Raw genomic sequence first — 20,213 nt, 5'->3', positions numbered from 1 at the left:
AGAGGAACAAGCCTAGTGCTGGCTCCAGGTTTTCATTTACCCAGACTCCAAGAACCCAGCTCCACTAGCCCACAGCTAACTCACTACAGCTCCGTGCACGGGCATCCTGAGTGTGGGGGACACAGAGCTGCACTGGGCATATAGCAGGTGGGGCACAGGGCTCTGTTGGGGAAGACTGGGGCTGTGTTTTGGGTGACTGAAGCACAAAGCTGTTGGGGTTTGGGGTGGGCATCCACTTCCGGATTGCTGGCTCCCATCACCACACGGTATTCCTAGGGGCACCCTGATGCACCCAAAACCTGTTTATCACCATGGATGCAGTGCTGTCTTTGGGGACCAGAAGAGATCTAGAAGCAGACACGGAGACTTGCTTTCTGACTCCAATCCTGATATTTTTACCTTTGTGAGTCTCAGATGATTTCTAAGTGTTCTTCCTATTCTTAGCTGATGGGACATCTCCTTCGTCCTGAGACATAGGAGAGGAGTGTCTGGGACTTCAGTGAGGCTGGCCCTGCCCAGAACCTCTAGGGCAGAGTCTTACTGAATCCCAGCGGTGGAACTGTGCTGTTCTTGGTTAGCAGAGCCTCAGAGCCAGGCTCCCTGCCCTGTGGAGGATGTGTGCCCCTTGGGGGCAGGAGCAGGGGCTGTGTCCACTGCATCTTGTTTGTGTTCACCCTAGTGCCTCGCACAGGGCGGACCACACTAAGCCAGTGTGTGAGAAGCCCCATGAGGCACTCAGCCTTGGCCTCCTCTGCTCCAGGATAAACACAGGAGTTGGGCGGGGCAGGGGACTGCGCTAGGAGAGATCAGCATGTCCAGGCCTGCACACTCCCGTGGGGGCGAGGAGGAACAACAGCCTGGAAACTTCTTCAAGGCCTGCCAGTGTTGACGGGAGAGCCGGGATCAGGAGTGAAGGGCTGTGACCCACCAGAGGGGAGCCTGTCAAGGCCCAAGGAGGAGGCCCCCCATGAGGGTCTTCATTCTGTCTCTGTTCCCCAATAACAGAGAATTTTTTTTTCCCATCAGGGAAGAAATGTTCCATCCCCTAAGCCCTGTCCTGTGACGCTTCCCTTGTTGTGGACACATCTTCCCCGTACCTGCCTCCCTCACCCCCAAAACCATAGCCCCATAGCTAGGAGGGCCTCCAGGCTTGCCTGCATCTGAGCACGCCTCCTAAGCCTCCTCAGGTCCCAGCTTAGCCAGGCATAGGCTCTGTCCCGGGGCCAAGGAGGGGATCGGTGTGCAGACTGCAGACAGGAGTGAGCAAGAGGCTGAGCAGGGTGGAAAGTGCAGAGGGCACCCGTGCCCAGGCCAGCCCAGGGTCCTGGTCTCTAGCCCAGGGAGGGCCTGGCTCGCCCCTCCCAGGGTCCGCCAAATTCAATGGCTACTCTGGTTACCAAGTAACTGGCACCAGAGCTCAGATGCAAAGTCCAGGGGTTGTTTTTAACTAAGGGTTAGAACAAGTCAATCTGCCACTGGTCCTCTCCTCCACCCCAAGAGCTGGACAAGAAGTCCTATAGGACTGCTCTTCTCTCTCCATCTGGATCTGGAGGGCCATCCTAGAGTCCAGTGCTTCCCCTCACAGAGTCTTTCCCCCTGGTCTCCCCTGGGCTCCGGCCCACAGATCTGCCCCAGAGTGGCCCGAAGGCCAGGGCAGGGCAGGACCCGAATGCTCTGAATACTTATTCTCCCCAAAACCCCTGCCCCTCCCCAACTTCAGCAGCCTACTCTCCCAAAGTCCAAACAACCCTGGGGCCTCTGACCCTGTTGTTCTGGCCGCAGGGCCCCAGCTCCAGGCCCCCGGTGCCGGCAGCCCCAGGGGAATGGCACGAAGACCTCTTGGGCCAAACCTGCCTAAAGAGCAGCTCCGACCGTCCTCTTCCAGTGCCACCCCCGCCCTGGCCCCGGGCACTCACACTCCTTCATCATGCCGATGTCCACACAGCGCTTGAGCCGGCAGGCCTGGCAGTGGCGGCGGTTGTCCTTGGTGATGCGACAGTCCCCGTTAAAGGGACAGGTGAACAGCGCCTTCCGCTTCATGCTTCGCCTGCCCGGGGAGAGAGAGCACATGCCAGCTCCAGGTCACCCGCCTTCCAGCCACAGCCCTGGCTGCCTGCTGGGGCTGTGACCACCGAGACCTGCCCACAAGGCTGCCCCCCACCCCTGATCTCCTTGTCTCCCACAGAGGGTTTGGGGCCCAGCCCCTGCCACTCCCAGCGACCACCACTCCCCTCCCCCACGCTCTAGGCTTTCACTGCCTACTCTGCTCCCATCATCGCTTTACCTTTTTTTTTTTTTAGTATTTGAAAGGATTTATTTATTATCACTTTCATTTTTTTAAGTGAGCGCTACACCCAACGTGGGGCTTGGATTCATGACCCTGACTGAGATCAAGAGTCGCCTGCTCTACCAACTGAGCCAGCCCGGCACCCCTGATTTACTCTTATGGTACTCTACTTCTCACTCTTTTTATTATTATTATTATTACACAGGAAATACATGAGTGAATTAGGGACATTTTTTAAAATACTAAAATCTGCAGATCAGCCGTCACTGCTTGTAGTGAGCCATTATGGGAGGTGAGGACGCTGGCGGCAGGTCTGTGATCCGGAGTCTGGAGATCTATGGCTAGAGCATCCCTGGTCCAGGGACAGACATGTGCGTGGGTGCACGAAGGGAGAAGGGGCCCAGACCATAGCTCGAGGCCTCCAGATCACACGCCCAGAGAGAAAAGGCCAGATGAGTGGGTGGGAGCCCTGAGGTCTGGCCTGGGCTTCTTTGTGTGTGTGTGTGTGTGTGTGTGTGTGTGTGTGTGTGTGTGTGTGTGTGTGTGAGAGTAAAGCGATAGCAGTTTATTAAGTGAAAATACAGAAAAAGCTCTCAAGAGTGAAAGGGGTCCCGACAGGGTGGCAATGAGGGCCTTTAGGGTTGGTTTTTTATAGAAAGCTAACCAGGGAACTTCAATCCTTTTAACATCTCTATTGATAACACCTTTGATGGCTTACTTCCTTTTTAGGGGCTGGTTGTTCGTTGTTGGTCACAGGTGATTATCATAGAGACCCGCACCCTGCACACCGAAAGGCAGAGGAAGAAAGGACTGTGGCAGGACAGAAACCTACTGAAGGTTCTTAGCTGGGAAGCCAGTAGCCCCGGGCCCCTGGTATTCTACGTAAAATTATGTGTGTGGGGGGACGTGCACACACATGTGTGCCCATGCGTGCATGTGCAAGCTTGAGGGCTCATTTTCCTAATTCTGGCTTTCTGCTGCCAGCCACACCACATTGGACTTTCAGGAGGCTACATCATCTGTGTCGTAGGGGTTCCTCATACTCTTCCCAGCCCCAATAGGGGCAGGCCCCAGTTTTTTTGCCCGGGGACAGGTGACAGGATTTAGTTGGGGAAAGATGGTGGCAGAATCACTGTCTCTGGGACCAGCAGCATCTTCCAAGGAGATGCTCAAACCTTGTGAGCAAAGGCCCAGGCCCAACTATTTCCCTCTCTCAGAGATGAGCTAGTCACACACTAGTTATGTTTCTTGGTGAAAAATGACTCACTCTTCACATTCACTAGAAGACAAATGGGGTTTGGGACAAACATACTCATCAGTCGACATGGACAGATGGGGACCCATGGGATAGTGGAGAAGAGAACACAGAAATGGCCTGCCACCAGTCACAGGTAATCAGACTCTAAGATTAGGGGATGACCCAAGAGACTATTGGTGTACCTCCTCATCTTTTAGGTGAGACCACTGAAGGGAAGAAACTTATCAGTGAGGGGATTCAGCAAGAAGTGAAGGCTCCCCAGTTGGCTGTTAGAGATGTGAGGCTCGGCTTTTGGCTTCTTGGATTGAACACACCGCTCTCATCCCTAGAAACTCAAGGTGCTCAATGAAGTAGAGCCTATAGGCAAACAGCTCCGGCAGCTGGCCCTTGAGAACAACTCAAGGCCAAGGATTACTCAGTGGCCCACGAGGTAGCTGCTCTTGGTTTTGGACCCTGGCCCCCAGTACCCTCCTGTTGCCCCTCTCCTGACCTAAGGGGGCCCCCAGTAGACTGGGCTCCATGGGGAGGTAGAACAGCACGAGGCTATGGGGGTCGAGTCCAGCCCACCAACGGCCACACCCACCCTGTGGTGACTACCCAGAGAGAGATCGTATACCAGGCTTTTGCCTACCTTAATGGAAAGAGAAAGCCTTTCTCCTTGAGCCTGCATCCATCTATTGTAGCTCTCCAGAGGGACAGGCAAATATGGAAGTACCTTGGCTACCCTGAAATGAGCTACTATCATCACCACAGGATATGAGATTGATTCACCCCTTTACTCCTTTCCCTCCTTCCCAATTATGGTTCCTGAGGCTCCGCCTGTTACCACAAATGTTCAGGCCCCAGGATGCCTGTAATTCTCTAAACTTACTCAAGGGCCAGAAGTTTCTAATTCTGCGTAAACTCTCATTTCCTTTTTTTTTTTTTTTTTACAACCAGGCACTTTGCCCAGGAGCTGAGGGTCTGCTCTATCCTCCCACCCACTGTCTTGTCTGGCTCAGGGCTCTTCCTGTTAATTCTCTAGGGCTTTAGGCACCAAGAGGAGCATAACTTATGTGTGGCACCTCCAGACACATGAGCCAAACCCTCTCACCAGCCCTGTGCTGGGGATTGAGAGCTTCCTGAGGCCCCAGGTGAGAGGCAGCCCCACATCCCCCAGGGACCTGTCTCTCCTTCCTTGGGCTCTAGTGCACCTGCCTCTGACTCTCACTGCGGGGCACGTCCCCCAGCTGCAAGTTTGCTCAGAAGGAAGCACTTCACCATCTTTCTTGGATCTTCCTCATTGTAAATCTGAAGCCCACCCCAGGCTTCCACACGCAGGAGCGCTGGAGATAACTACTCAGCCCAGCTTTGCCGGACAACAGAAACGGACTCTAACGAGGCTGGGTAGGAATCCAAAAAAAAAAAAAAAAATGCAGAGCTGGCTTCAAAGAAAATACTGGGGGGAAAAAAACCCCGTGTCCTTGCTTCCAGCTTTGTAGTTATAGTAGGAAGCTCATGAATACTGAGAAGCAAAACAGGAGAAGGAGAAGGAGGGGGAGGAGAAGGAAGGAAGGGAGGGAGGGAGGGAGGGAGAGAGGAAGGAAGGAAAGGAGGGAAGGAAGAAAGAAAATGTTACAAGTCCTTCTGGCCAGACACATTATCCCATGGCAAGGCTCACACCCATGCCTTTCACCCATTGCCATACTTTATCCCAAAGAACACCAACTTTGCCACATGTCTCCACGTTATTTGAGTGATGCAGAAAGCAGCCTATAAATTTATGGAGCTCTTGAATTATTATTATGAAAAATTATACTAAGCAGCTCTTCCCTGGCTCCTCGAAATACAGAATCAGAGACAAGACCCTGGAATTGTAGCCAGGAACATGGAGGTTAGCCGTCACGAAGAACTGTCACACTCTGGAGTGTCCATCAGTGTTCAGGGGAGGGAATGCTCCCTCGCCAGCTCCAACAGGCAGACCCAGGTCCTCCCCCCCGCCCCCCCAGCCAGTGTGTCCCGCCCAGCATAGTTGCCAGGGCTGCAGGTCCCGCAGGCTCCGGGGCCCAGTTCTTCCCCATTCTCCAGCCTTCTAAGGGCACTCCACACTTGCGGCTGCCATCTACTTCTGCCCGTGAGCAGGCAGGGCAGCCAGACTGGCCAGCCCTGGCTCTGTGCTTTGTCCCGAAGATCCACGCCCTGCCCTGCCTTCCTCCGCATGCTAATTGCTTGTGAGCGGCTTTGGTTTTGAGAAATAAGAGCTTCGAGTTTCCATGGGAGCCCATTGCCTTAGCTGCTCTCTGAGCCTGGACCCTGTCATCCTCTGGATGGTTGGCAATTATACCCCAGCTCAGGAAGGAGGGGTTGGGGTGGTGCAACCAGGCTAAATATAGACACAGTTTCTAGAAAGTCAGGGGTGAGAGAGGACATTGACCAATTCATCAAAACATGACAGACAAGCTGTTCACAGAAGCATGAAGTGCCTGGGGCCAGGGTCTCAGGCCTGGGACCGTAGGGTTCTTCTCAGGTAGGTGGCCCCATCACCAGAGACCCACCTTGAAAAACCCCAGCCTGGGGCCCAAGTGGGAGCTCTGGCTTTGTCTCCACTGCAGCCCTGAGTATCACGGCAATCTCAGAGCCCGGAGTGGATCCAGGAGTCTGTCGGAGCTCCTGATGGGCAAGACCAACAGGGTCTGATAGGGAGGACCCCACACGGCACATCTGTGTGTGGCAGCAACAAGGGCTTCTCAGGGGAGTTTAAAAAGCCAACTCTACAGGAAGCTAGGTTAACACTGTGGTAGAGAGCGCGAGCCTCTTTTTTGGATGGCAGTTGGGCAATATCCACCAACACGTAAAAGGCACAGAGCCTTTAACGCAGTGAACCTACTTCCGGGAGTTCATCCTGTGAGTACATCAGCCCGTGGGCCCGAAGACACGTGCATGAAGGTGGTCGCTGCAGCACTGTATGGAGAACTGGCCCCTTACATCTCAGTAGCTCCATACAAAATGACGGGGCTGCGGAAAGGACAGGGGAAGACCGTGGCCACGGGAACCAGCCTGAGGAAGCGTTCTGTAGTGGATCAAAGCAAGATGCAGAGGGGCGAGGATAGTACACTCCCATCTTCTGTGCACGTGCGTGTGTGTGCACACATAAACCCATACATGCGCTCTTATATAGAGAATTTGGAAGCAAACGCAATGAGCTGGTCCCAGTGACAGCTTCGGGAGGAGGTAGGCACGTGAGAATTGGGTAGAGGAGACTTACTTTTCACTTAGATGCCCTTTTGAACTATTTGCTGCCGCTTCTTTTTTTTTTTTTTAACCATACACAGGGATTATTTACACACACATTCCAGGTTCCGTGATAGAGGAGAGAAAAGGACTGTCTGCTCTCAGACACAAACACTACAGAAGGACGAGGATAACAGCGAGCACTTGCTGAGAGCCTTATGTGCCTGGACTTCATGCATCACCTCCGACTGTCTCAACAGCCTTGCAGGATAGGCTCTATTCCTATTCTACAGGTGGTAAGAAAAGGCACTGGGAAGTTAAATCCCTTGCTTCATGTCACAATGCTAATAAGTATGAAAGTGGGATCAGAATCGAGGTCTGTTTGATTCCAAAGCTTCTGGTATTCTTCCCTAATATGGTCCTCATTGTGAATGTACCATATTTCAATCCAAGCCAGAGCAGCAGTCCAAACATGCCCCTAAAAGTCCAGGGGCACCTGGGGGGCTCAGTCAGTTAAGCGTCTGCCTTCAGCTCAGGTCATGGTCCCGGGGTCCTGGGATCAAGCCCCACATGTACTCTCTGCTCAGTGGGAAGCCTGCTTGTCCCTCGCCCTCTGCCCCTTCCTCCTCCATGGCTTGTTCTCTCTCTCTCACTTGCTCTCTCTCTCTCTCTCTCAAGTAAATTAAAAAAAAAAAAAGTCTAAGAGCATTCAGCAGAGGCTGTTTGAAGGTCTCCTCTAGGACAAAGCCATTGGGATAGAAGCAGACCCCGAGATGGGCAGTTTGGAAGTGTGGGGTGACCTCTGGTGGTCCTCTCCACCGGCCCCATACTGCCATATCACAGAGAGGACCCCCCCCCCGACGTGTGCTGAGAGTGACTTCATGCCAATGAGCCTTGATGAAAGTGCTGAGTTCCCAAAGACACACAAGATCTTCTTCACATGCTTGCAACTGCCTTTCTTGGCAACTCCAGTGACATTTCCTCTCTAAATATTCTGGCCTCCTCTACCCAAACTTCCAAAACTACTCTTGGCCCGTCCATAGATCACCTTCCTTGTTCTCTTTCATTCACAGCCTTGAGCCGCCATGGAAGGGGGCCAGCTGCCAAGCTGAACTGGACAAAGTTTTCTCCAGCAACACTCACTTTGTGGTGACTCATTTACTTGCGCCCATGGAATGCCCTGGACAGATGCTCCTCTCTCCTCTCTGATTACTCCAGTGCTTGTGCGCACTTTGAGTTTTAAGTCACTGGACATCTGCCCCCTTTCTTTGCTCGCCTTCACATCACGGCTCCTGCAGCATCAGCTGGGTGGCCTTCCTGAAAGCCAGAACATTCCCGTGTTCCCGGATCCTCACCAGCCTGCCTTTTGCCCCCTGCACTCCACAGGACTCATAATGAACAAGGTCCCTGAGAACCTTGGGGCCAGCAAACGAGAAGATATTTCTCCACACCGTATTTGTTAGCTCGGTGCTGGCAGGGCAACGTCTGGATTAAGAAGGTATCAACAGGCAGGAAGAAGAGGAAGAGGCTAACATTGATCTGTTTCTCAACCCTGCTTTCCAGGACCACCTCTTAAATTTCACCGTACTCTTCATTCTCTTCATCAAAGTGGTCCCTCTGATTTTCTTCTCTGTCCTTTATACCTTTCCCTTTATATTAGAGCCTGGACTAAGCCACCCATGACCAGAGATTCATTCACCTCCATCGATCACCCACTATCTACTTTGTAGTAGACCTACATATTTTTCCCCTCTGGCCTTTACTTATGTTCCGGTGTTAACATAACCAAGACATATAACCTCTTAGAAGCCTGCCTATGCCAACGTTTTCTTCACACTGGAAATATCCCTTTTCCCTGAGGATGTCCACACATTCCAGAGAGCAGGAAGCAGAAACAGCATGAGATAACTTGTAGGAGGAATTGGCCAGTGATGGTCTCTAATTCCTGACCATTGATCAATAGAACTGTGGTCACTGTCCAACCTTCATAATCCCATTTTGGTTTGATTATGAGTTTTGGACCTGCTAGGATGACCACAACTAGCTCCTAGGGCAGGTTAGTTTGACTATCTTGGAAGTCAAACCAAACACTGAGGGTCAAATGAGATTACTGGTCCTCAGCGCTTGGAAAATCATCAGTGACCCAGCACTAAAGGGATGCTCTTTCCTTGAGAACGATCATGAACGGGCAGGGTGAACTCCCTGAGAGCAAGGACTCGGTTGCACTTATCTTTGTGTTCCTAAGGATGTGGAGCCTGATACAGAGAAGGTACCCCACTGGTAGAGACTTTTCTTCCTGGGATCAGGATTTTGCAAACAGACATAAGTGACAAGAGGGCTCTATTTCAACTAGAGTAAGATGGATAAACATCGAATAGAATTTGGATGAAGCAAAGAAGAAGCAGGCGAAGGGGGGAGAAAAGAGGAGCAATTATGTATATTTAGTTGATTCTTATTGGCAGCAGTTCTGTTCTGTGAAGTCAACGTGAACGCTGAATCAACACACACTGAACCATTGTTCCTAGGGCTAGCCTCCAGCGAGCCTCTGGTCACAACATTTTCATCAATCAATCAATACATCACCTTGTTTCATGTGTGCTTTCTATTTAAAGACACCTGACTTAATATATATTGTTGATTCATTAACACTGAACTCGGCCAACAGCACTATAGCTCATGTCTGAGCGAAGCTTCTTGAACACAGGTTTTCTCTATAAGGTACATCGAAGCATTCTTGTGCTTAGGACCTCTTAACAGCACTTTGGCACTACGCTTAAGCCCATCTTAAACAGTGAGATCACCATCGAAAAGCTCAAAAACGCAAAAACCGTGGCACTAGACAGCCCACCAAAAGGACACTTTTTTGGTAGCATGAGAGCTGAAACAAGAAGGCAGAGCATCACCTTGCTCCTCCGTGGCTGGGAATGTGTGCCTCAGGGGACTTGAATTTTTCACCACTCTGAGCACGTCCGGAAATGACCACAAAATTGCTGGAAGTATTGATGTGGGGATTACAAGGAAATTTTAACAGGTGGGCGAATTTGCAAAGACAGAATCCACGAATAATGAAGATCGACCATTGGGGCGTGTGTGTGTGTGTGTGTGTGTGTGTGTGTGTGTGTGTTTATCAAACAAAATCAAGACAAACAATAAGAGATTTGGCTCTTCAGAAAGACCGCTGGCCCCGTCATCAAGGCAGCGACGGTAAAGATACAAGGTAGACAAGGACAGGGTAACACGACAAAAACAGCACGCTGCCCATAATGCCAGCAGGGGTTGCTGGAGGGAGGGGCCCAGGGTGGGTGACAGCAGCATTATGTGCCCACGGGCATCAGAGCCACACTGTGGTGACGTGGGTGTGCAAACGTACCATCCCTGTCCATTTGGCCATTTCCCACACCTGGCCCTGGGCATGAGGGAACCTGTCCTCCCTCCACCCAGACCCTAACATGGTCTCGTCTCAAGAATTTGGAGCCTAGTAGTGTATGTGAAGGCAGGATGCACCGGTGCACGGGGCTGGAGCCACTCTAGTGACCTTCAATCTGTCATAACCCCATGAGCAGCCACCTAAGAGTCCCATCTCTCAGAGCTGAGCCCCGGGGATAGATGGCTTAGAAAGAGTGGATTGGGGGCAGGGTTCTATGGATTAACCAAACAGCCCCAAGAACTGTTGGAGATCTTCGGATTGCAGATTGGTGACAGACAACCTTTGGTGAGAGCCCACATATTGCCAGCTCTTAGCCCAGTGCCTTGGTCATAGATGCTCATTAAAATCTGGGGAGTGAGTGTGTGAAAGAAAAAAACAAAAGGTGGGTGGCTGGCTGGAGAGCCTTGTGTTTGTTTTATTAGGACAGTGTTCCATTAAGGACCTAAGTATTGACCCATCAGTCTCAAGAATAGCATATTGTACTTTATGTCTTTTTTTAAAAAGATGTATTTACTTATTAACTGGAGAGAGAGAGAGAGAGAGAGGAGGGGCAGGGGGAGGAGGGACTGACTGCACCACCCAGGCGCAACTATACTTTATGTCTTTTAAAGTGCTTTTATACATGTCATCTCATCAATCCTCAGATTAACGCTATATACGAAAGGGGTCACATATTAAACTCAGACGCTTAGTTGAGGTAACCGAAACAGAGAAGTCAGAAGATTTGAGCCAGGACATACAATGGCACAGCCCGCTCGATAGCCCATGCATCTCTGCCTGCTCTTATGATAGGAAGCAGCCCGAAGGTGCTCCCACCGCCCTTCGCCACTGGCAGGAAAGGGCCAGGTGGCACCTGGGTTCTGGAAGGCCCACCCTGCAGGAAGTGCAGAGGAATGAGAGACATGGCAACAGGATCTGGAGCCAGTGATGCTGCCCGTCTGGTTCCCCAAGCTGGGGAGCAGCCTGCCAGGAAGCCAAGCGGGCAACCCGCGCCAGGCCAAACAGTCAATTAGCACCCACAGAAACCCCACTGCCCAGTGACTGCTCAAGGCAATGAAACTCCAGGCCTGTTGGTTCCCGGGACAGAGGGCAGGTGAGTTGGGAGCTGTGTTCACAACGGCCCACGGGTCCTTGAGTTGGGGGTGGGGGGTGGGGACAGGTACCGTTCAAGTCCCAGGCTCTGATTCACTCTGCCCTCGAAGCCGCTGGGTGAGTCCCTCAGTTCAGAGAACCAGGCCGACCTCCGCATCCCTGTTCTGGACTTGATTCACTCTTTTCCCTCTTGATGGCCAAAGGCCCCGTTCTCTTTATTCACCTCCAGTTAAGACTACTCTACAGAAGCCCGCTCTTTGATGGGTCCTTCCAGGCTTTCCTCCCTCTTGCTCTCTCTCCTACATATGCCAAATGCACATTTCTCCTGGTTCCCAGATCCATATTGTAATGCATCACTTTCCCATCCTCCTGTCCTGGCTTCCGATGGGAACACCCTTCGTCCGGCCTTTCCAGTACTTTCCCCATACTGTTGGCACTTGTGACACTGGGCTCATTGGAGGAGAGAAGAGGCAGCTGGTAGAGAAACTGGCCCTGACTGAACAGAAGTGCTGGCACATTGCTGACATTGCTCGAGCTTTCCAACCTGGGACGGCGAGCCACGGGTGAAGACACGGGCGCAGACCAAGAATGGAGATCCAGCCTGGGTGCAGTTCCCCTTGTTCCAAGGAATGGTTTGATTTGGATCAGAGGATGAGCTCTGAGGCCAAGTTCTGGGGCTTCCTCAAGGACATGCCTGTGATCATCAGTCTGTTAGGAGGTTCACTCCAGAAGGACAGACACACGGGTTAGGGCCGTGGGTCAAAGGGGTCATGGAAAGATGGGTACCTAGATAACAGTCTCAGGAAAACCATTTCTGAGAGGGGCAGAGGACAGAGCTGGAGCTGAGGGGAGGGGAGGAAGGAGATACCCTCCCCAAGACCCCGTCACTCCCAGTGGCTGTAAGAGCCAGCATGTCCCATGGGCATGGGAAGGAAGGAGACATGGAAGATGTGGGGGTTCTCTTCACGGGCAAGAAGGGCTCTCTGTCCCCTTGCCCTTGGGGAGGACTCACCTGAAGAAGCCTTTGCAGCCTTCACAGGTCATAGCGTTGAAGTGAAAGCCTGTGGCTCGGTCTCCGCACACCCCACAGATTCGAGGCACATTCCGGTCAAAGTCGCCAGGGTCAGGCAAGGAAGCGCCGGCTGCCATTGCTTCCATCCCTGCAAGAACAGCAAGGAGGCCAAGGCCAGAGGGGGTCAGTGCCAAGGCTGGCTAGCATCCTTTGCTCACCCACCCCCATCTGGCGGAAGCTCAGCGAGGCTGGGCAGCTCCCCAGGTCCCAGGCTGGGCGCCCTCACCTCGTGACTCTCCATGCGGCAGCTTCCCCTCCTGACTCTCTGGGGAGCAGAAGCAGGGCTCCCTTCCCCACGTCAGGAGTGATCTGCGGGGACACGACGGCGGTGAAGCCGCTCACAGCCTGGTCTGGGTTCAAAGGCCACACCTGCCGCCCACCAGGCGGGCTCGTTTGGGTGACGCATTTAGCCTGTCTGTGCCCTACCACCCTCCCCTGAAGAATGGCGTTTTCTTCCCAGGGTGTGAGGAAGGATGACCTGAGTGAACATTCGCCTACTGCCGGCATGGGCTCATCTCCGTAGCAGACCTGCAGCAAGTCAGAGGCCTCTATTCTGCCCAGTGCCCCCTCCATGAGAAAAGGGGAGCCCCCCCACCCCGCCCCCAGCCTCACAGGCAGACAGAAGCCCTCAGCCACTCTTCCTAGAGGGTGAGGGGAATGGAGTAAATCAATCACATGCCCAAATCAGACCCTGTTATTTCCCTCCCTGCTCCTCCCAGCCACACAACTCAGCACTGACAGGCCCATGTCCCCGCCGTCCTGGCACCAACGTAATCAGAATCCTGTTCCCTCTTCTTTTTTTTTCCAGTATAAATTTTACCCCTTGATTTGAACATTCTTCTGAATGAAGTGAGTCATAGACAATTAACTAATTTTGTTTTCTGAGATGGCTTTTATAAATAGGCATTATCATCTCGAGATGGATTTCACACTTGAGGAGAGAGGAGAGACGGAGGGAACAAAACTAATAGCTTTTGGAAACCCTTCTCAGGAAGCAGCTGACTTGACTCTTCCATTAGGCATACTGAGCCCTCGGCGTCACGCTGTCAGGCTCAGAGCTCCTCAGGCCTCCCCAAAACGCTTCAGACCCTGCTACCTCCCACCTTTATCTGGGTCCACACAAGGCCCACTGCAGGCTTAAGTGGCCCCTAGGCCCCAGGGCAGGAGGGGCCCTCAGGGCAGAAGAAACATAAGAGAGAAAGCCAGTTATGAGCCAGTGCTATGTTCTCCTACCCGCAGGTGAGAGGGGTAGATTCTGGGGGGCCCTTGGGAGGCTCTGAGCTTCTTTCCAATGCAATCTCTGAGCTGAAGTTTGGCATATCGAAGCCCCTTCGAGTCCTATCCCATTTACTCTTCTTATCACCCCACGAGATAAATGTTCTTACTCTCACTCTCTTTACAAATGAGGCCCAGAGAAGCAAGCCCAAAGCTTGAGATATCTCTAGCAACTATGATTACAACATGCCCAAAGCAGATACTAATTTTCTTTTTAATTCCACAAAGAGCTTCAAGCCCAAGGAAGAAAGTGGGACAGATAAGGATAGGGGTAGAGGGAGCCCTGTAGACCCCCTAACTGTCTCAGCTTTTCTTTTCCTGGGAACCGTAATGTAATGTAATAATAGTACTATGGTCCATCCTTGTCACAGCTAGACTGATACTTGTTAAACTGCAATGTTTATATATATACACGTGCAGAGGGAGAATGAGACAGAGACTTAAAAAAAAAACAAGAACAAAGGAATGATTAACAGAAACCTTGGAGAGATTGAGATTGGGGACAGGTTTATGTAGTAACTATACTCTATTTCTTCGAGGGGTAGGTATATGGTATCTTATTACTTTTGTTATTATTATTAAAACATGATTTTATGTTTTATATGCCTGTCTGTGTATATAAGACATTGCACAATTTTTAAACAATTAAAAATAGAAGAAAAAGCCCCTGTGGGTTTGTCAACATCATCCCGGTAGCCCATCCCAAGTCCAAGCTGACTCCCCCCGGGGCTTCTAGAGTGCTGCACACATCCAAGCTGTGGGCAGGGATCCCAGAGGTCCAGTACCATCGTGAGGCAATAGGAGAAACTGTCTAGGATGCTTGTGGCTTAACCCCAGGTCAGCTGAGATGTCGCAACTCTCAGTCATCATGATGTTGCTACAGAGTCTGTGTCACCCAGGTGACCAACCATCTGTTGGCTTTGGTGGAAAAAAGAGAAATCAAATGTGGGCGCCGGCGGGGGGGGCGGGGATACCAGTCAAATCAGTCCAACAAGAGTGCACCATCACACAGGCTCACTGGGGATGTCATGATGCAGGAGAGTTGGAAGAACAGGATACCCCAGCACGGCAACGGTGCCTTCCTGCAACTGCGTGAGCTGCTACCTTGACATTGGGAAGGCTGCTGGCCAGGGGGTGGGGGCCCGGGCCCTGGTCAGGCCAGACAGAAGGCTGGACCCAGCAGCCAGAGGCCCACAAAAAAACAGGACCATTTCAGGGGAGCTGAGAGAAAACTCAGCCCTATTTGGGGTTATTTGTTGCTACCAAGGAGCCAGGGCCCAGGACCAGAGTCCAGAGGTGGAAAAGAGGCCCAGGCATATAGGGCCTGAGAGCTGGCAGTCCCGGGAATGGCAGGCAGAGACTGTGCAGGGTGGGAGGGAGAAAGAGGAGACTAGAGCTGGGTCGGAAACATAACCATGCTGGACAGTCCCCTGGGGCCCCGGCCTGGGAGGCAGCAAGCCCCTCCCTTCTGAGCCCCCACCCGGCCTCCAGCTGGCTCTGGGTCTCAGGCGTGGGCTGCTGTGGGTTCTGCTGACACAGGGCCTGTCCCTCATGTGCAAAGCCCAGGGTAGTGTTCTCTCCCTTCCCTTGGCCCCCTCCTTACTATGGCCTGCACCTGCCCCTGGAAGACAGAAGGCCAGGGAGGCTGGGGCTGATGAGTTAAACACCACCTGAAGGAGCAGGGGGGCAGGTAAGTGAGCCCAGGGATGCCCTTCTGTGAGGTTACAGACGCAGCCAACCAAAAGGACCCGCAATGACAAAGGGGGAAGACTTCATCTACAGCTCGCACTGACCTCACAGCCAGTCCTCTAGCAAGCCCGATATGCAGTAGGTGAGATTCTTTCCAGGGACTTCAGTCTCCAGAGCAGAGACTGAAAACGTGACAGAGTGATTTGTCGGGCACGGGCGTGCCATGTCATCCCCGGCAGGGGCGAGGGGGTGGGAGCCAGGCAGCAGCCAGGACGGGCCCTCCCTTGACGGGGCGAGTAGCGAGAAGCAGTGAGGAAGGGGTGGGGGGCAGCAATTAGCATGTGGTCCCTGCTGTAGGTTCTCCTGTTTCTTTCACAGCAGAGGATGTTGGGAGGGAGGAAAGGCTTTCCTTTTTTTAAAGATATTTATTTATTTATTTATCTATCTATCTATTTATTTATTTATTCGAGACACAGAGAGAAAGAGAGAGTGAGCATGAACGGGGGGGGGGGGGGGGTGCAGAAGCAGGCCCCCCATTAAGCGGGGAGCCCGATGCAGGACTCCATCCCAGGACCCTGGGATCACGACCTGAGCAGAAGGCAGGTGGACACTTAACCGACTGAGCCACCAGGGAGCCCAGGAAAGCTTTTTTCTAAGGGAGCTCTGCTGCTCCCACGGCCCCCACCCCCAGATTTGAGGGATGCTCAGTGGGGAGCAGAGCCAGAGGGTGGCCTGGCATGCTGCTGATGGCAGGGGGAAGACCCCACCCCGGGGAGTACCGCCGAGACGCCTCAGCGGGGCTGGGAACGGTGCAGACGGAGACTGCAGGCCGGGGCCTGGCCTCTTGGGACAGCCTGAAAGACAGGTGTTTGGGATGCCTGTCTGCAGACTGGGCGTGGCTGGAACAAGTACAGCAGGGGTTAAATACAGCAACTTACTGCTTTCAGACAGGATGTTTTCTGCCACTTTTAGCTCTTCCTGAGACACACTCCACACCCCCGGCCTCAGCAAAGGCTGAAGGTGGGCCGATTCTGGTTCCCAGAGTCTATGTGTTAGTGGCATGCTGGGTCATCAAGGTGGGGCTGGCAGAATTTCACCCTTCCCACTTCTACCCATACCCAGCCCTGCTCGTCTACCCATAGAGACAGACAGACCACACGCACACGCGCGCACACACACACACACACACACACACACTTCCTTCCCGGATGCCAACAGGTGCCTGACCCTGAACCCTGGCAAAGGCCTGTAAGCCAATCCCCAGATGGGGAAGGTCCAGACCCCCAGCTTTTGTTTCTCTGCCTCTCTGAGGCCCAACTAGGCAGGGAAGGGAAGAGCCCAAGGGAATTCCGAGATGGGGGCCCTAGGACAGTCAGCCCACTGAGCCCATTTACTCTCCCCTTGGGCACTGGCAGCTCCCAATGAACAGCCGAGGAAAACGCCGATGGACAATGAGCAGAAATAACCTGAGCCAGGCTGGCCTGCTCCCAAGGGCCGTGGGTGGGAGGAAGCATACCTGCTGGGGACAGACATGTTGTCACTTACCCCCAAGCCAGGCTCTCCTTCACTCCCCCTGCTTGTACTGCCCAAGGCCCCCAGCTGACCACACTCTTCTGGACTCTACCCCATGGCCTTATCAATTTCCCGGAGTCCCTGTGTGCTCCTCAGAGGCTGAGGTGAGGGCTGAGTCGGGACAGAAAGGACCACTGCCTTCCTGTCTTCAACCCCTAAGGTTTTCAAAAGTCAGACTTGAGATCTAGGTAGACTACCACCCTTGAGCTAAAAAAAGAATGTGTGGAGTATCTACCATGTGCCAACCTGGCAGGCTCTATACATACCATCTACATAAGCCTCATAACAGTCCTGGGAGCTGGGGAGCTGTCCCATTTGACAGATGGCAAAGCCGAAGTCCAGAGCACTTTCAGTGACTTGCCCAGGGTGCCATGGCCAGCCAAGTGGTGGGGCCAGGGGCCAAACAAAGACAAGCTGCGTGCAAGGCCCAGATGCTTCCCCTGCTCCATTCCAGCGACAATCATCAGCGGAGACACCGAACTCTCTACCAAGCCCTGCTCCAAGTTCTCCAACGTGCTCACTCATTCAAGCCTCACAACCTCAACAGGCAAGCCCTGGTATGATCCCTATTCTAGCCATGGGAAAACTAAGGCACAGAGAAGTCGATTGTCTTTGGAGCCCAAAGCTGAGCCTTGACTCCCCACTCTGTTGCCTTTCCTAAGGGAAAGAGCTCAGTCATCACCCCAGCCCGAAGTCCTGCATGCCCATCACTTCCACTAAGTCAGGGGGCAATGAAGAGAACAATCCCCGGGCCGTGATGGAAGGATGTCATGGCACTTTTGCTTCCACAGCTCTCGAAGTTAGGGGATGGCGGGCAGCACCCCTCTTACCGGGAAAGCCCCATTTGACAGATGGGCCTCTCCTCCCCGGGCAACTGTGCACTACTGGATGGTCCTTTGAGGAGAGAGTAACCTAGATTTAGCCTGAAGTTCAAGTGCATGGAAAGTGGGGCAAAGACACAGGGTAGAAAAAGGACCAGTGGAAAAAAAGCGCTTCATACCACCCCCCTTTGCCACATCATACAACCCCCAGCTCTCCCCGCAATTCATGTTCTGAGTACATAGAACATCCCATTGCTTTGGCTGGGACTGTCCCCAGAGCAACCCCCTCCTGCTCAGCTGTAGAAATACCCAAACCCCTGGCACTGAGCCTCGGAGAGACTGGGTGGGGAACTCAACTCTGCAGAAAGCCCCTGGCTTCCATTCCTCCGGGGACTGCATCCCACATCAAAACTCCTGCCTGAGCCTGACCCAGTCCTGACCCTGCCTTAGCAAGAAGTGAGGAGATAACGTGTTTCCTTCCAGTCATTGAAGCCACAACCACTGCCCCTCCTACATGTCTGCCTGTCAGCTCACACCCCCCACACCTCATCTTTCAGGGCTTCTGCTAAATGGGCATTCCCTGGGGCAGGCTCGCCTAGAACAGTCTCGTGGGGTGGTGGCTGCACAGTGTGCTGGGCAGAGCCTGGGGAAACCGGGACCAAAGTGCCACTGGGCTCGGTTTAACCCCACCACATTCACTGAGCCGTCCTGGGAGTCCTGAGGGCAGTAAAGCTAGGGCCCTGGAGTATCCGATAAGCGGTGGACGAGAGGTCTGACCTCTAAGATCTTTTCCAGATCTGAGAGTGTGCAACTCCAAGGCTGGATTTCCCATCATGATGAGGCCTTAAGACCACCTACTGGGGGCGCCTGGGTGGCTCAGTCGTTGGGCGCCTGCCTTCGGCTCGGGTCATGATCCCGGGCTCCTGGGATCGGGCCCCACGTCGGGCTCCCTGCTCGGCGGGAGGCCTGCTTCTCCCTCTCCCACTCCCCCTGCTTGTGTTCCCTCTCTCACTGTGTCTCTGTCGAGTGAATAAATAAAATCTTAAAAAAAAAAAACAAACGACCACCTACTGAGCTTTCTCTCAGACCTCCTCAGGAACCCCTTTGAGCCCCAATACCGTGCTAGTGCAAGTGAAGTTCACTCACCCTCAGAAGCCAAGGACCAGGAAGGTCATGAGTGGTGTGGCCCCTCATGGGCCCCATGGAGAAGGGGAGCCCGGGACGGGGCGGGGCTTGCTTGCCAGGCTGGGACTGGAGGGATCAAAACTGAGCTTTCTAATTGTTGACATTGGCTCAGAGCTCCCCCTCCTTCTAGAAAGAAATGGAAACCTAAGTGATTTCCTAGAAGAGGGAGAGAAAATTCTTCTTCCTGAAATTGGCATACACAGAATGAACCACAAGTGGGGCTCTCTCTGGAGTAGATGGGTCAGTTTGTAGACCCACCACACTATGCAAGAGCTTGTGTGTGCTCACCCTTTTCTTGGTGTTTTTCACTTCATCATCCTTTCAACTCTGTCCACAGGGTGCTGAACGCTATAGGACCTACCTCACTTTTGGCCATCTCTTTATTCTAGTGTAACTTAGGCACAGCAATGTACTGGTCATCTGAGGTGATGCCTTTTCTTCCTTCCCACCATCCCCAATATATGTCCACATTCTTTCTCCAGAACAGTCTCAGCATTACCTCCCAGAAGAAGCTGAGGGGGAACAGAGTGAAAAAGAGGGAAAGGGGAGAGGAAAGTGCACCATATGAACAGAATTTGTCAAAACTATTTCTTGCTTCATTGTCTCCCCAGCCCCTACACACACACACACACACACACACACACACACACACACATTTTAAATTACAGTGAGAATGGTTTGAAATTATTTTCTGCAGACTATAATGTCCAAAGTAAAACCCAAGAGATATCTGTCACCTCAGACCTCTCAAGATTGGAAGGAAAACCTAGTCCAACCATCTTAAATCCCCCCTGTAATATTCTAACTTGTACTTGAATATTTTTCCTGATGGAGAACTATCTCCCATGGCAATCTACTTTCTTTGGATGGCTGTATGCTTACAAAGTTCTTCACTATGCACAGATGGAATAGTCCCTGTAGCTTTCAATCACTGGCCCTAGACCAACTCTTTACAGCCATCTAAGGTGGAAATAAGATGAAGCTACTAGGCCATTCCCATAGAGTTTTTGGAAGAAGGGTTCGTGGGACCACCACATGGCATCATCGTGCAAATTAAACAAGGGCCCATTCCTCATCTGCTAGAAAACTATTGTAAAAAGTAGAAAAATTTAGAATATTTATGATGTGAGGTTGCAGGGGAGAAGGAGAAAAGATAACAGGGCCACATTTAATTTTGGCTTAGACCTCATAAACTTCCAGGTATGACCATGACTCCCACAAGGGCAGTAAATGGGGGGGGGGGGAGTGCAGCGTCTTACTCCGTGGCCTTCACCTAGAGAGAACAGTTTCCAGTCCAAGAAAAGGGCTCTGTAGGAGAGTGTGAG

At 52.5% G+C, this 20,213-nt stretch overlaps 1 protein-coding gene across 1 annotated transcript in view; it reads right to left on the bottom strand.

Annotated features, from left to right (window-relative positions):
* Positions 1–20,213, bottom strand: part of VDR (vitamin D receptor) — a 53,166-nt gene that overhangs the window by 16,777 nt on the left and 16,176 nt on the right. Inside the window, exons 2-3 of the mRNA XM_032420804.1 lie at positions 12,287–12,434; positions 1,917–2,047 (exon numbers count right to left, since the gene is read on the bottom strand). Coding sequence (XP_032276695.1) covers positions 1,917–2,047; positions 12,287–12,432 — 277 coding nt within the window. The 5' untranslated portion in view covers positions 12,433–12,434. The remainder of the gene's footprint in view (positions 1–1,916; positions 2,048–12,286; positions 12,435–20,213) is intronic.

The sequence above is a fragment of the Phoca vitulina genome, unplaced genomic scaffold (assembly GCF_004348235.1).
Source record: "Phoca vitulina isolate PV1807 unplaced genomic scaffold, GSC_HSeal_1.0 scaffold23, whole genome shotgun sequence".
NCBI classification, from domain to species: Eukaryota; Metazoa; Chordata; class Mammalia; order Carnivora; family Phocidae; genus Phoca; species Phoca vitulina.
Note: the sequence above shows the minus strand (reverse complement) of the source record. Positions and strands in the feature narration are given on the sequence as shown.